Source organism: Gymnodraco acuticeps, unplaced genomic scaffold, assembly GCF_902827175.1.
Source record: "Gymnodraco acuticeps unplaced genomic scaffold, fGymAcu1.1, whole genome shotgun sequence".
In the NCBI taxonomy this organism is placed as follows: domain Eukaryota; kingdom Metazoa; phylum Chordata; class Actinopteri; order Perciformes; family Bathydraconidae; genus Gymnodraco; species Gymnodraco acuticeps.
This window is the reverse complement of record NW_022989861.1, coordinates 1,218,026-1,232,403: the sequence shown is the minus strand read 5'-3', so window position 1 is coordinate 1,232,403 and position 14,378 is coordinate 1,218,026. Positions and strand designations below refer to the sequence as shown.

At 44.1% G+C, this 14,378-nt stretch overlaps 1 protein-coding gene across 1 annotated transcript in view; it reads right to left on the bottom strand.

The window, feature by feature from the left end:
• The window catches only part of fgfr2 (fibroblast growth factor receptor 2), a 42,853-nt gene extending 29,803 nt beyond the window's left edge, over positions 1-13,050 (bottom strand). The window contains 4 exon segments of the mRNA XM_034240913.1: positions 2,918-2,992; positions 3,277-3,534; positions 10,275-10,530; positions 12,410-13,050. Coding sequence (XP_034096804.1) covers positions 2,918-2,992; positions 3,277-3,534; positions 10,275-10,455 — 514 coding nt within the window. The 5' untranslated portion in view covers positions 10,456-10,530; positions 12,410-13,050.
• Positions 13,051-14,378: the final 1,328 nt, after the last annotated feature.

Here is a 14,378-nt window from a genome sequence, read left to right as displayed (position 1 = left end):
TTTAAAAGATTGGGTTTTTTCACTTCAGCAGCCCTAACAGGACATCAGTCAAGATCTCATACATATTCATTAACAGTATAATAACAGCTTAAGCTGCATGCATTATGTTTCAGTATTATCTGTAACTATGCTTGTGAGATAGATTTGGTCTTCCATGGAAATCCTGCTGTGCAGCTTTAACTAACCTAAAACACTAGAAAAATGTATGACGTTGTAAACAATGATGTCCACATTTGTCAGTGGGAGACTTTGTTACAACCATGGGAAAGCAAGGCTCCACGTGGCTCTTTAACCTCAGCCTGACATTAGCTACCCTACTCTAACCCCAAACCTCACCCTAAAACCCCCTCACTGATCCCTAAAAGCTCTTCCATATCTCCTTCAATAACACTACCTAATGCAACCGTGGACAAACACTCTGGGCTGGCTTTTGTTGTTCAATCTTCTATACAAAGTCAAATGAAAATGCTCTGTTTTGCAGCGGCCCGATGCCCAACCCATTCTATGAGTTCCAGGAGAAAAAAAGGAAAGCCAGGAATATAAAGCTACACCCCTCACTCTCCGCTCTCATTCCCTCCCACGCCTACACTCCTCCCTCGCTCCAGTCCTGGGCTCCTCAGCTCAGAGAAGTGCTGGTACTGATCCAACAACAACCCCCCCACCTCCTTTTTTCCTTCTCCCCCCCTTCCTCTTAATAATAATCTCGGTTTTGAATTTTAAAAAACACACACGGCGAGGAAATGCAACTGTTTTGCCAGAACAGCTTTCCCTTTGTTTTCAAACTGCTTATTACCACCAGAATGGCTGGATCTTTTCCCTTTCCCCCATTTTTTTCTTCCTCTTGCCGAGTTTCTCTCTCTCTCCCCATATTTAATGGATTTCAGGCAATTACAGTCAGCCCAAAAGTAGAGGAGGAGGACTCACAGAGAGAGGCAGTGCGTGTGCAGAATGTTGACAAGATGTGGAAGCCCTCAGCTTTACTACAGAGAGTGTATGTGTGCATGTATGTGTGCACATGGCTTCATTACCACACTACTACCCCAGGTACTCACCAACACAAAGGCAAACTTGGGTAAAACTTTCTCTTACACCTCTTACACCTCTTACACCACACACACACACACACACACACACACACACACACACACACACACACACACACACACACACACACACACACACAACACACACACACACACACACACACAACCACACACACACACACACACACACACACACACACACACACACACACACACACACACACACACACACACACACACACACACACACACACACACACACACACCACACACACACACACACACACACACACACACACACAACACACACACACACACACACACACACACACACACACACACACACACACACACACACACACACACACACACACACACACACACACACACACACACACACACACACACACACACACACACACACACACACACACACACACACACACACACACACACACACACACATCAGGTGGGTAACTGAGTCCAGATGGGTTGTCTTTCATAATGGATGAGCCCAGCTGACTGACTGGCTCCATGAGGCCAGACTACCTGTGGGACACTAGCTGAGGAATGTCAGGAATGTCAGTATTCCCTGGAGAGACACACACACCATCCAACGCGAACTCTGAAAATCTCAGAGTTTAAGCATAGACAGGAATGCTGAGATATAGAATAGCAAAGATATGGGTGTGAGGCAGAGCTGACAGGAGTTTCGGCTTTGCTAACAGCTGTCTGCAGAAGAATAGACACCATCCACTTCCTCTTCTGCCTTAATCAGAATCTGAACTGTGCTAATAAAGACTGTCAGAGTTTAATAGATTATTTCACTAAGGGATTAAGTCTTTGTTAGTGTTTGACTATCCCAATCAGCATTCCAGAAGTAGGGCGGGAACTAACGATATTTTTTTTATCTGCCAATAATTGTATAGATTTATAGAGAGGTGCAGTGACGCGTCCTGAAACCCGGAAGTAAGCTGCGCATGGGTTCCCTCGACAAAAAAGCAATGAGATTTCTCCATAGGATTTTGGAAAATAGCTCGAAATAAGGTCTGTGGAAAACGAACCTGTTAGATAAATGCACGTTTTGTTCAGCCGGATAATATCCACATGTCTACCCTACTTTTATAATTTTCGAATCATAAATATATCGATCTCATGCACAGTTTACGTCACTGCACCACTCTATGGATTATGCAATAATGTGGTCAATAAAACAAAATAGTGAAAAGGGTTATTTCCTGTTTAAAAGTCCTAGGAGGCATCATAAAATGTATAGTTTTGTTGGTCCAAAGCCCAAAGATAGTTACTTTAATATGATATGAAACACAGTAAAGCAGGAAGTTTTCATATTTGAGAGGCAGAAAACAGAAACGTCTGCTATTTTTTCATGAAAAATACAGGTTTCCAAATAGTAGCCAATTTATCATACGTTTCAGCTGGTTTAACTGAAGTCTTATCCAAACAGTACTTTAATGTAGCATTCTGAATCATCATACATGAAAACAACATGCTGATCATATAAAGTACGCACAGGAAAGTTTACACTGTGTAACTGCACCTTATCTGCTTTAATTTGTCCTAAAGTATGCCCCTAATTTCTCAAATACTACTGTATGAAGTAAGCTGTGGTTATTTCCACTAGAATAAGGTCATGAATTTGCTATTTTTACTTAGAGAAGGTCCTCAAAGAGAGCTCAGTTCAAGGTATAAACAACATTTCACATACAGAGAGTAAACAGGACCAGATTAGTGCACTGGCTTCTACTGTCGCTTTTTGTGCCTTGCTCAAGTGTGCCTACTCTATGCGAGTTAGTGGGGAAAGGTATTGCATCGTTTACTCTTTCATCCCTCTTTTGCGTTTCTCCCATACTTACTTAACTGCTCTCCGTCCGCCCCAGTGTCCTCCGATCGCTCTGTATCGTCCTCATCATCCCCCGACGAGATGGCATCTGCACAGAGTAACCACGGTTACTGCCAGCCTTCGCAACCCGCATGTACACACGTATAGTATCGCATGCACAAATGTTCATGCAGTCGCAAATTGGCACGTGAACAAGACAATGCTAAAGTGGGGATCTTGTTTGGTAAATCAGTTTGTATGCTGCTGTATTTGCACATAAACACTAGACCAAAATGCACGCTCCCTGCTCCATGGCCACTTCCTGGACTCATCCAAGCTCAGTCCGACTCCAAAGTCCCTGTCCCATCCTGACCTGGCTTCTCCCTGACTCACCTGTGACATTTACTATGAAGCAGACCGTGTCTTTGCCCACGCTGGTGCAGGTGTACAGGCCCGAGTCCTTGGCCGTGGCATCACGGATCTGCAGCACCTCCTGCTCTATCACCGTGCGATTGTTGATGCCCAGAGAGCTGCCATCTTTGGTCCAGGTGATGGTCCCCGTCTGCGGCAGAGGGCAGCTCAGCTTCAGCAGGTCCCCCGGGTGCACTGAGCACACCGTGGGCTTAGAAATTTGGTATTTGTTCGAGGCCTCTGCAGAGCGAATGGAGGGGGGGAGGAGGAGGATGGATAGATTGGAGGAGGAAGAGGGTGCACAAAAAGGAGGAAAGAGAGGTGGGAGAGGAAAGAAACAAGCCATAGTGTAAGAAACAAAAACACCACATAAACCCCAATGGATGCACTTCAATCAACTTATGCAGGAGGAGCAATACAGAAAAGAGGAGGCCCATTTTCTTTTTTTAAACCGTAACACCAACATGTCTTTACCACAATCTCCCAGTCAGTCATTTGAAATGGACCCATTAGAAAATACCACTGTTCTGTTATCAGGTGTGCAGTCAGCGTGATTGGCGTATATAGATTCAGAGCATGCAGTTACGGCTGAAGTAGCGTGTGTAGAGCGAAGGAAAAACAATCGATGCTTTGCGAGCAGGTGAGAATTGGACATTACTGTGTTGACAGACAGCCCCCCCTACCCACCACCAACACCACAGCCGAGATGCCAAGCAGCCGGTCTCTCTGTGTGACGAGAAGCAGTGCAAATCTATGCAGCCTAAAAAAAAAGTAATAAACCTCCACCATGTCTGCCTGTCGGAAGAGAAAGCAGCCAGAAAGCTCTGGGACAGAAGCGAGTGTAAGGCAGGGGAAGGGAGAAAAGGGGAAGGAGGAGAGGCGCTCTCTAATTTGCCGATAAGTTTGGTTTTGACTCTGCGCATAAGCTTAGAAAACCTTGAGCTGGCTGTAGTCTGACTCTCTGTTTTCTATCTCTATCTCTCCCTTCTCTTTCGTAACATGGCCATGGACAACAACCACTGGATCCGCCAAGGCAGCGAGCAAGAAACTCCTGTCGACTCCAAAGTGCATAAAACCTTCACTTCTGGGACAAAATCCAAGTCCGCCTGTGAGCATGTGTGTACACCGTGTCCTCAGACTTGTACAACTTCACGGAGAGGCCGAGGTGAATGTCCAATATATCAAAGGGAATTCTGAATGTCTGTAGCTGAGCCTGCACTTCTACATCCGGACGGATTTTAAATCTCGACTGTGACTGAATGTTAAGCAAAAGGAGGAAATGTATACCGAAGCCGATACCAGTTACCTTGAGTCTGTTGCAGACTTTAAAATACACACTTTAATGCATAAATGTGAACATTCGGTCTTCCCAAAGCCTTTGCAACCATCCACAGTGGAAAATAAATAAATTCCATGCTCTTTTTACTGCAGTCCAAAAATGCCAAGAACTACGTGTTTGTGTTTTTTTCATCTGAAAGAGAAAAAGAGGGATTATAAAGATTTAAAGCTAGGGGAAAGTAGCAACAATGGAAAATCCAGCGATGAAGGCATATGAGGTGTTTGACTGAAGGCTGATACGTGTAATTATAGAGGCGGTGGCACTCGCAGCCTTTCCTGTACCTCAATGCAACTTTTCAACAACATTCCACACCTACCCTGCCCTATGTGTGTGTTAAATGTAAAGTATACACACACTCCAGCCTCGACAGGAAGGGAAAGTCATTCCGCCAGCGGCCGAGGCATGTGCGCGAGCCTCTAAACGTCCCCCCTGGGCAAGTAGACATACACAGGTACAGTTCCTGTATTGTCTTTTTTTTTCTTTCTCTCTTCCTCTATCCTTCGATCCGGAAATAATTACCCCTCCCTCCCTCCCCACCCAGGACTGAGTGTGTGGTCTGATAAAAGGTGGAGCTCCTGCGCTGATTGATGGGGAGCTGTCTCCGTTACCTTTTTTTACGACGTGGTTTTCCACACCGGGGGCCACTGCCTTTTACTTTAACGTTATTACTGGCTTCCCTTATGCTGTTTAATTTAGGATCTCAGAAATGTAGAAATGTCGTAACTACCGGGAAACAAAGGGGCTGACGTAGCAACCAGGAACATACAGAAACACACACATGAAGGGGCTGTACTGTCTGTCAGCACATCGAAGAGAAAGGGTGGCTGCTCCATAGAAGATGATACAGACACAAGGAGGTAAAACAAGCACACAGGAAGGAATCTCTCCAAATGGTGCGTCTGATTTAAGAAAGCATGCACGTGTCATTTCATCATTTTCTTATCACTGCAGTGTCCATCTGTCCCCCTCCTCCTCCTCTTGTTGTTATTGCTGCTGCTTCCCTCCTTCACCTTCCTTTCAGCTTTGCTCTCTCTGTCGCCCCTTCCCACCCTCTTCTACCCCCCGCTGACCCTGCTGACCTAACCCTGACCCTTCCCCAACCTGTTGACACCTCCAGCATGCCCGATTGTTCATGGGAACCTGTAAGGCACAGCGAGTGATGCTTAAAAAACCTTGAGAATCCTTGCACACGCTCTGGGAAAATAGCACTAATAAATGCATGTATCACACACACACCTTCCCTGCTCTTGAAGAAAGTTTACAAGGGTCCAGGGATGCATGCTGAGTTGAAGAGTTGAAACACTTCACTGCAGATTTGTCATCTCTGCAGAAGTTTCATCCGCCTCTGCACCACAGGAGGGGGGGGGGGGGGCTGGAGACTCTCTATCTCCCACACACACACTCACACGATCACGCTTTTGCTCGATTTCTATCTAACAGCTTTTTCCTCTCCCCTCCCTCCATCATCGCTATCATCTTGCCTCTCTTCTCCTGAAGCACACCTCCATTTCAGAACCCATCTCTCTTTCTTTTCAGCACGACAGCTAATACAAGTCAGGTGTGATAGAATCAGGCTGTCCACTCTTTTCGTTCACACCATTTTGGCTGACCATAATTAGTCTTTGCAGCAAAATGCAGCAATTCCCACCAATGTCTCATTCTCATCTCTCTGTCCTTCCATCAGAGCTAAGCAAGAATGTTGGGAGGGCAACGTTTACAACTGAAGAATATCATCTTATACATTTACTTTGAAGGAAAAGAACATTGGCCTGCAGATCTATTCTCCCATCTCCTCCCTGTCGTGTTCTGCACAATGGGATAGGTGGGCTTAATGTAATGACTCCCGTATCAGAGTCACACACACACACACACACACACACACTGCCAAATCACATTATCTCTGCTGCCCTTCTTATCCCTCCCTTTTTCCTCTTTTCCTCTGTATCCTCCTCACGTAGTCAAATCCCAGGACTTTTCTGCCCTCTTTTTGTCTCTCCGCTCTTTTCTGATGTCAGTGTCTTTTCACATTCAAATCCCTCCTTAGCTTTTTTTATTATGACAAAGGAGCAGCTCCATGAACTGGCTCCTGCTGGCGTCCATGGCAACAGCCCCTCTGCTAAGCCCAGCCTTTCACCCCTCATCAAGGCATTCCCTGAACCCCACCCGACCCCTTTAACCCACGGGCCACCCCCTTATCTCGAAAAGATCTTCTTAGGTCAAACCTCGATTGACCCTCAGAGTAGAGCTTCTCTCTGCTCTGACTTCTAGAGATTAACATGTTTTCTGTTTTTTTAATGGACAAATGTTCAGATTATCTTTGCCTATCAAGACTTAAGGTACCGTCTGAAAATGTCTCATTTAGTTCAATGCAACAGTCCAAACTGATATGCAGTTTGCAATGATATAAAACAGCACATCCTCATATTGGAGAAGTTTAACAAGAGTTTTAGCTTTACACATTTACATTATAAGTAGCACTTTTTTCCAGAAAAGTGAGCAGGCAGGAGGTGTAGTGCCTTGCACAAAAACAAATCCAGAAGTGATAATCTTAAACACTACAAGTACTCCAAAAACAGTTCAGTAGGTGCAGGACTATCAGGTTAAAATACCTACTTTTTAAAGGGGCCTTATTATGCTCTAATTTCTGGTTTCAAATTTGTACTTTGTCAATAGGAGGAACTTTGTGAGCCTTTGCAGACCATTAACATGCACAAAAACATATATAATACACTACAAGATAGGGTAAAGAACCATATTCAGTGGTTTCAGTTAGTGTTTTCCTCCATAGTCCTGCACCCTCTCCACACTTATCCTCCACTGGGACCGGAGACACAGGCTGGCACAGATCACAGCTCTTCCCAGCCTCTTATCAAACAGGTGTGAGATGGAGCGGTTGAGTGACAGGGTATTTTCTGCCAAGGCAAATAACAGAACACACACACAACCACCAACACACTCAAACCTTCAAGATTAACAGCGGCCAACGGCAGGCTAATAAAAGTCATTGTGGGAAGGCCGTATATTCAGCCCAACTCCCCCTACCCCCTCCTGGTCACACCAGCGGCCGACACACTGCGTTTGTTTAGAGTTCACTACCATTGCCATTGCCACAGTCACACACACGGACACACACACACACACACTGTGTCATTAACCGGCCAGCTGACTCTTTTATTATTTGACTACCGCACTACTACTGTGTAGATAGCACAGTGTTACAGATAATAAGCCTCACATTCCCACCTTCCCATACAACTAATAACAGTCTCCAGAAAACTATTATCTTAATTAGCAGTCTATAATTATTATGGCTTTTAATGCAATAAACGCAGTTGATGTAGTGTTAAACGCAGCTGACTGCAAACTTGCTTAAGAGTATAAATCATGCAGCAAATAAATAGAGAAGAGATGTTCCTACTGTGCCAAAAAAACATTAAGAAAACTTTACTGACTAACATCCACCCTTTTGTTGCTTCTGTTTGAGCTTTAGAGACTCATCCTTGAAACATAATGTAGCCTTTATTTATTAAAGCACTATCTTTTGAAGTGTTTGCTGCAGAACAGAGTTTGGCAGGGAGAGCACGAAAGTAAAGCCAGACTTTTGTCTGCCGCACTCACAAACATTTTTATTCCAATGTTTATTCCGCTTTATATGCAAAGAGAGGGCCAGAACAGACCGGAGGGCAGAGAATACCAATGGTAAAGACACACACCTGCTGTGTTTGGTACCATTGTTATTCAGCTCAGTCAGAGTATATTAATCACACAGAGTGCCTGGACAAGGTAAACACACTGGAGTGACTAGAGGGACAACAATAGGTCTGTTGTGGAGATCTTAACCAGTGCTCGCTTGACTTCTACTCTTAAAGCAGCCACAGGTCAACAAACATGCAGGGCCACCAGGGGAGCAGGCGTGGGCTCTAAAGAGACAACATTGATATGCGATCTGATGAATCTGAAGCAATTGCTGCTCCCACACACATGCAGTGGTTTGACCCATGCTGCAGGGCAAAAAGGGAAGAGGCGGGACAGCCAATCTGTCTCCCTACAGGTGACACCAGCACCAGGAAGGAGACCACAGGAAAACCGGTGACGCATTGATTCAATCATAAAATACATCTATGTTTGCCATGTGCAACCGGGAAACTAACTCAGGATCAGATAAGCAAGCCAGGTTCTCTGTGCCCCGTTGATCCCTCGTCATGTGACCCCCAGGTCTAGCCACTTAATCTCCAGTCACATGACTTCACCGCAACCCAGCGCTCTGTAATCTCTCCATCTAAAGGAGAAGTCAAATATGCACAAATCCTCTTAGACCTTTCCTGGAGGATTGTATAACTCTCTAACTTTCTCTGTCCTCTCTGGCCATGTAGCGTAACGTCCAGGCCATGTGGGGCTCTGAATGAGCCGGCTCGGAGCCAAACAGTCTGCGACAGAACAACAAAACACCAGCCGGAGCCTCTGCGGCCTATCATCAAGGTAAGTAGGACAGTACCTGACCTCTAGGGCAAAGGGTAAGACGAGGCACAGAGTGTATGTGTGTGTGTGTGTAAGAGAGAGAGAGAGAGAGAGAGAGAGAGAGAGAGAGAGAGAGAGAGAGAGAGAGAGGAGGAGAGAGAGAGAGAGAGAGAGGGGGGGGGGGGGGGATGTAGCTTAAGAAAAGTGATGCTCTGTTGTTGGCCCAACTTACAATTAGCATGCTGATTAAAGCCCGGGAACAAAAGGCTTTGGAATGTAAGTTACCATCCATCACAACAACTCTAATTAGCTAGTCTCTGACAAGAAAAATAGAGAAGGTTCAAAAGAGAAAGAAAACGCTCTCACAAAACGAGTTTTCAGAAGGTTATACCAAAAAAGACTTCCAAATATTACACAAACTTTGCACAAACTCAGAGAAACATACCAAAGACCTCTACTAATTTCTCCCTTTCCCTTGCTCTTTTTGCTTCGTTCCAGGCCAGCAGGGCATGAGAGAAATGCCAGCATAAACACTCCCCACCCTCCTTCACAGCTCTCCTTTGTCCTCCCACGCGGGGTCACAAACCTGCCTTTAACACTCATGCACACCCTGAACTAGCATAGACATCAGCAACAGAAATCAAACAAAAATGTGTGAATGACACACCTCACGCTGAGGAAAACAACAGGCTTGCCATGCTGGGGTTAGTTGTTTTTTCCTTTGGTTTATTTATTTGTAATGTCCCGCAAAATCTTACAGAAATACTTTTCTCTTTGTAGCCTACTTGAGACTTTTGGTGAAGTTTGAAGGGGGAAGAATGGCCCAAGAAAATGCCAGAAATGTCCCATACTAAACTGTAAATGTTTAAGTGACAGTGGGAACATGTTGTTTTGTTACTTTAAATGGATGAAATTGTAGAAATCCAAATACCACTCATTTAGCTTAACGCTAATCGTGGATTTTTTTAGCATCGATGTTTAAATTAGATAAGGGAAGGAATTTCTCAGGATATCTCAAAACTCTGAAGTCAGGTTTCAAGGGGGAAAACAAACTTGACAGACTTACACCATGCTCTCTAAAAACAACCCAAACAAATGTTTCCCCCCTCCTCCCCTGCTCCACCTCCCACACTCTCCTTTTCTGTTTTGTTCCCATCCCCCCCCCCCCCCCCCCGCTGCCTACCTTCAGGTTCCAGAGTGGCCTCTTCTTCCTTGGTGGCGGTTAGGGGCGGCCGGGCCACGCTGACGGTCAGCAGGGACAGCAGGACAGCGGCCAGCAGCCAGGCCCACGAGGCCATCCCGTTAGTGGGGGCAAGCGCTCCCCATACTCTCCTTCTCCACCTCCCCCTGGACACTGATCCCATCTGAGGGAGTCCGCCCAACCATCAACTGCTGCCGGGTCGGCCTGTCACTCAGCGGAATTCACCCAATCACCTGGGCTGAGAGGGGAAACAGAACATGTGTTAAACATAACATTGCAAGGGTTTCTAAGATCTTGTTTAGCACTAGTTTTCCAATTATTGTTGACAAAGTGACACAGAAAAATGAAGCCACAGAAAGCAACATAGAGTGCTTCAAAATGCTGTCGAACAAGCCAGACATACCAGAGCAATGAGGCACCAGCAGTCAACACATGACCTACCTGCATATAACTCCGCTTCACATGTATAATTATATGCATTTAAATGTGTTTTAGAGAAGCAAAGTCTCACTGACTCACAATACTTTGCAATATAAATCAAGGATCAGAATTGTTTTAACTATCAATATGTGATTTACCACAAATCTGATGTTTTTTCTCCTTATTTAACCAAACTGCTTATATTTTCTTCCCTCCAAATGAATAATACATTATGTTCTTAACGGATGAGGCAAGGAAATATGATTTGAAAATATCCTGGCACAAAATGGACAGCATAGCCAATGGTTCATTTAGCTGCAACAGATGCACCAAACCTGTTGCCCGCGCCGCTGCCCTCGTGTTAATTGTATTCGTAAGAGGCTCTTATTGCATTTGCTTGACTTGATTATGAAACCAGTATGGCTTTAATTGAAATGCAATATTGTACACAGACACACACAGCAATCTGTTTAGCCAGACATCTGCGGTTCCACCGTGCTGAAGTGTCTCTGGAGGTTTGGAGAAGTCACGCTTCCCTGCGCTCCTTCTGCTCCAGCTGGACGTATCGATCGGTTTTTACCACAAGGACACATGTAGTTTGACTTTTTGAGACGATCTGAAAACCTGATTTGTCTTTCATTCACACCTCAGGGAGCACACGCGCGACACGGACTCCTGCGCACATCATGTCAGGGTGAATCCATTAATGTATCCAACCATTTAACATTATTAGAGGTATGCAGCGGTTTGATTTTGTAATTAATTCTGCATAGTTACAGCTTAGGCGTATGCATTATTAATGAATTGTAAATCAATCGGTGCAACAATCGAGCTGAATGGGAACTTTAGCAAGATGAATAGAAATCAGATTTACCCATACATATTTTAAAAGCCTCTAGAAGAGCACAATAACAACAGTACTGGATTATTCTGCAGCTTTCAAATATAGCCACACAGCGAAATGGGTGGTAAAATAATAAATACATAGAAACATAAGAAACACATAAACTAATTAGGTTTAAAAAGTTGATATAATGTGCTTCTCATTAAAAGAAAAAAAAGAAGCACGTTGCTGACGACATGACATTTTGGGCACATGAAGGCTCCATACATGACCACAGCTTTCATTTAAACCGGGCTTTGAATGACATTTCTTGGCACTGATTGAATTCCTATTGAAATTCAAATCAGTTGGCTTTCTCTACAATGGGTGCTCATTTGGAGCTGTTCAGTGATTTAGGGCTCCGGCACCAAGCAGTGAAAAACAACTGCGGTCACGGGATAATTGGCACCATAAATACAATGTAGAAAATTAAGCAAAGTAATAAATAACCAGGACACTTGTTAATGGACCCTAAAGTGATGATGCAAGGTGCCTAAAGTGCCTCGTTTCTAAAAATAAACAAGGGTCACTGATTTCATTTTAAATACATAAACAATGCACATTGTAATATTTTTGCTGCATGTGAATTTATCTCAAATAAACTTTGTGTAGATGTGTGCACACTAAATAAAGTCTCATAAGGGAATTAATGGTGAGAAAATCTTTAAATTCAACAAAAGCGAAGTTGTATGTTGTCGTGCAGCAGCAAAGGGAAACATAGTAGCCACAGGCATTTCTACAATTTGTCATGACAGCCGATATCTTGACAGAAGAGATAGTGAGGAAGCTTCACACGTAAACAGAAAATACTTACCATGGAGGAATAAAATCGAGGAGATCTCTGTTTTGGCATGCACAGATAAGGGAGGAGAGAGCATGAGCTGAATCCGGAGGGAGGAATGTCTCCAACTCCACAATGCACCAAAAAAAATCTGCGAGGCGCTGCCTTTTTCAGCTTACTATTCCACAAACAGCCGGTATCTACTCAGATCAGAGGATATATTCCAACCCCGACTGGCAGCGTAGTCCAATGCCATGCAAAGAAATCCGAGTTCACACGCGTTATCCTTCGTAAACAGCTCGGAAAACCATACCGCTGTCCTCCAGAAACTTTCCTCCCCGTCACCAAGTTTCTTCCAAGGCGCAGAACATGCCCAGTGTTCCCGAGCAGCGCACTTGTCAACTAAAAAGAAAGTTTGCAGCTACTACGGAGGTGGAACGGGGTTTTAAAAGGTACGACAGGGTAGTTGTCCGATGCAAAATGTCATAAAATCCATCAGTGTGCGTTCCCCTGGTGAAATGAGCGTCTTTGCGTCTCTTTCTCTCCTTCCGCCGTCAGTCCTCGCACTGTTTCTCAGGCGCTTTGTCAGGTTTACTAGGGTTTTTTCTCCTCCTTACGTCTCCACACACTGCCCTCCTCCTTCACTTCAGTGGGTGTCATTCCCCCCCAAGCACCCCCAGTGTAATTCGAGCTGCTTCCTGGCCGCAGTGCCTTTGGGCCCTGCCTTCCTCCGCCCATTAAACTGCAGCGCTGCCGGCCTCAGAGCCGCTGCACTCCTGCTGTCAGCCCGTGTAACTACGCCCCTCTGTGGCCGGGACAGGATCTGCAGGAGGATACACACACACACACACACACACACACACACACACACACACACACACACACACACACACATACACATACACACATACACACACACACACACACACACACACATACACACACACACACACACATACACATACACATACACACACACACACACACACACACACACACACACACACACACACACACACACACTGTGGATAGACGCACAAAGTTTGGAGACGCTGCAGTGTTGGAAGAAGTGATCAAATCATTTTCTCAAGTAAAACGACCACACATTATATTCAATTCAAGAAAATGAATGTAAAAGAAAGAAAGAATAATCAGCTAAATGAACTTTTAGTGTCTAAATATGAAACATTATAAAGCAAACTGCCCAACAAAAAGGCATGGTTGTATACATCATTATAACAAAATACATACACATTTCAAGAATTAGGAAAGGTCTCTTGCACTCATTTGAAAAAAAGGGATGCATATTTTGCTATTTCAAAGTGAGACCCTTAAAAAAGAGAGACAATGTTTTTGCATGTTAAAATAGAGATAACAACCCATGCAGACACACAAACAGCTTTCGGGTGATATAATAATATATATAAAATGTAACATCTTGTGAATAACCAATGTTTTGAATTGTAATACTTTATCTGCCATCTAATAAGTAACTCATATAAATGTACTGCAGTGCAATACTTTCTTTTGAAATGTATTGAAGTATAGAGTGGCAATAGATGGAAATACTCAAAATTGTTATAAGGCAAAGTAATTTTGTTACTTTCCACCACTGAGATGCATGAGGGAGGGGACATTCAGCAATCACCCTCAGACAAGTTAACTCAATTGTCAGGGTTGTGTCTTGCTCAATGACACTTTGGTAAGCCCACTATAACTACTTTTGTATAATGTCATCTTTTTACAACAACATGGTGTGTTAAACATGTATTTCTTATGGCAGCATATACCAATGGAAATGCATCTCCGCATATCCAGGGACACAAATACAATGATGATCTTATCTCAAATGTATTGCCGTGTGTGTTTGGCTAAATGGAAATGCACAACACAATCTTTATTTTTGTATTTAAAATGAGTATGTGCTTAATTTAATGGTGTTTCCGTTTGATGCAGTTTAATTATAGTTATATGTCCTGTAGGTTACATTAAAGTAAAAAGG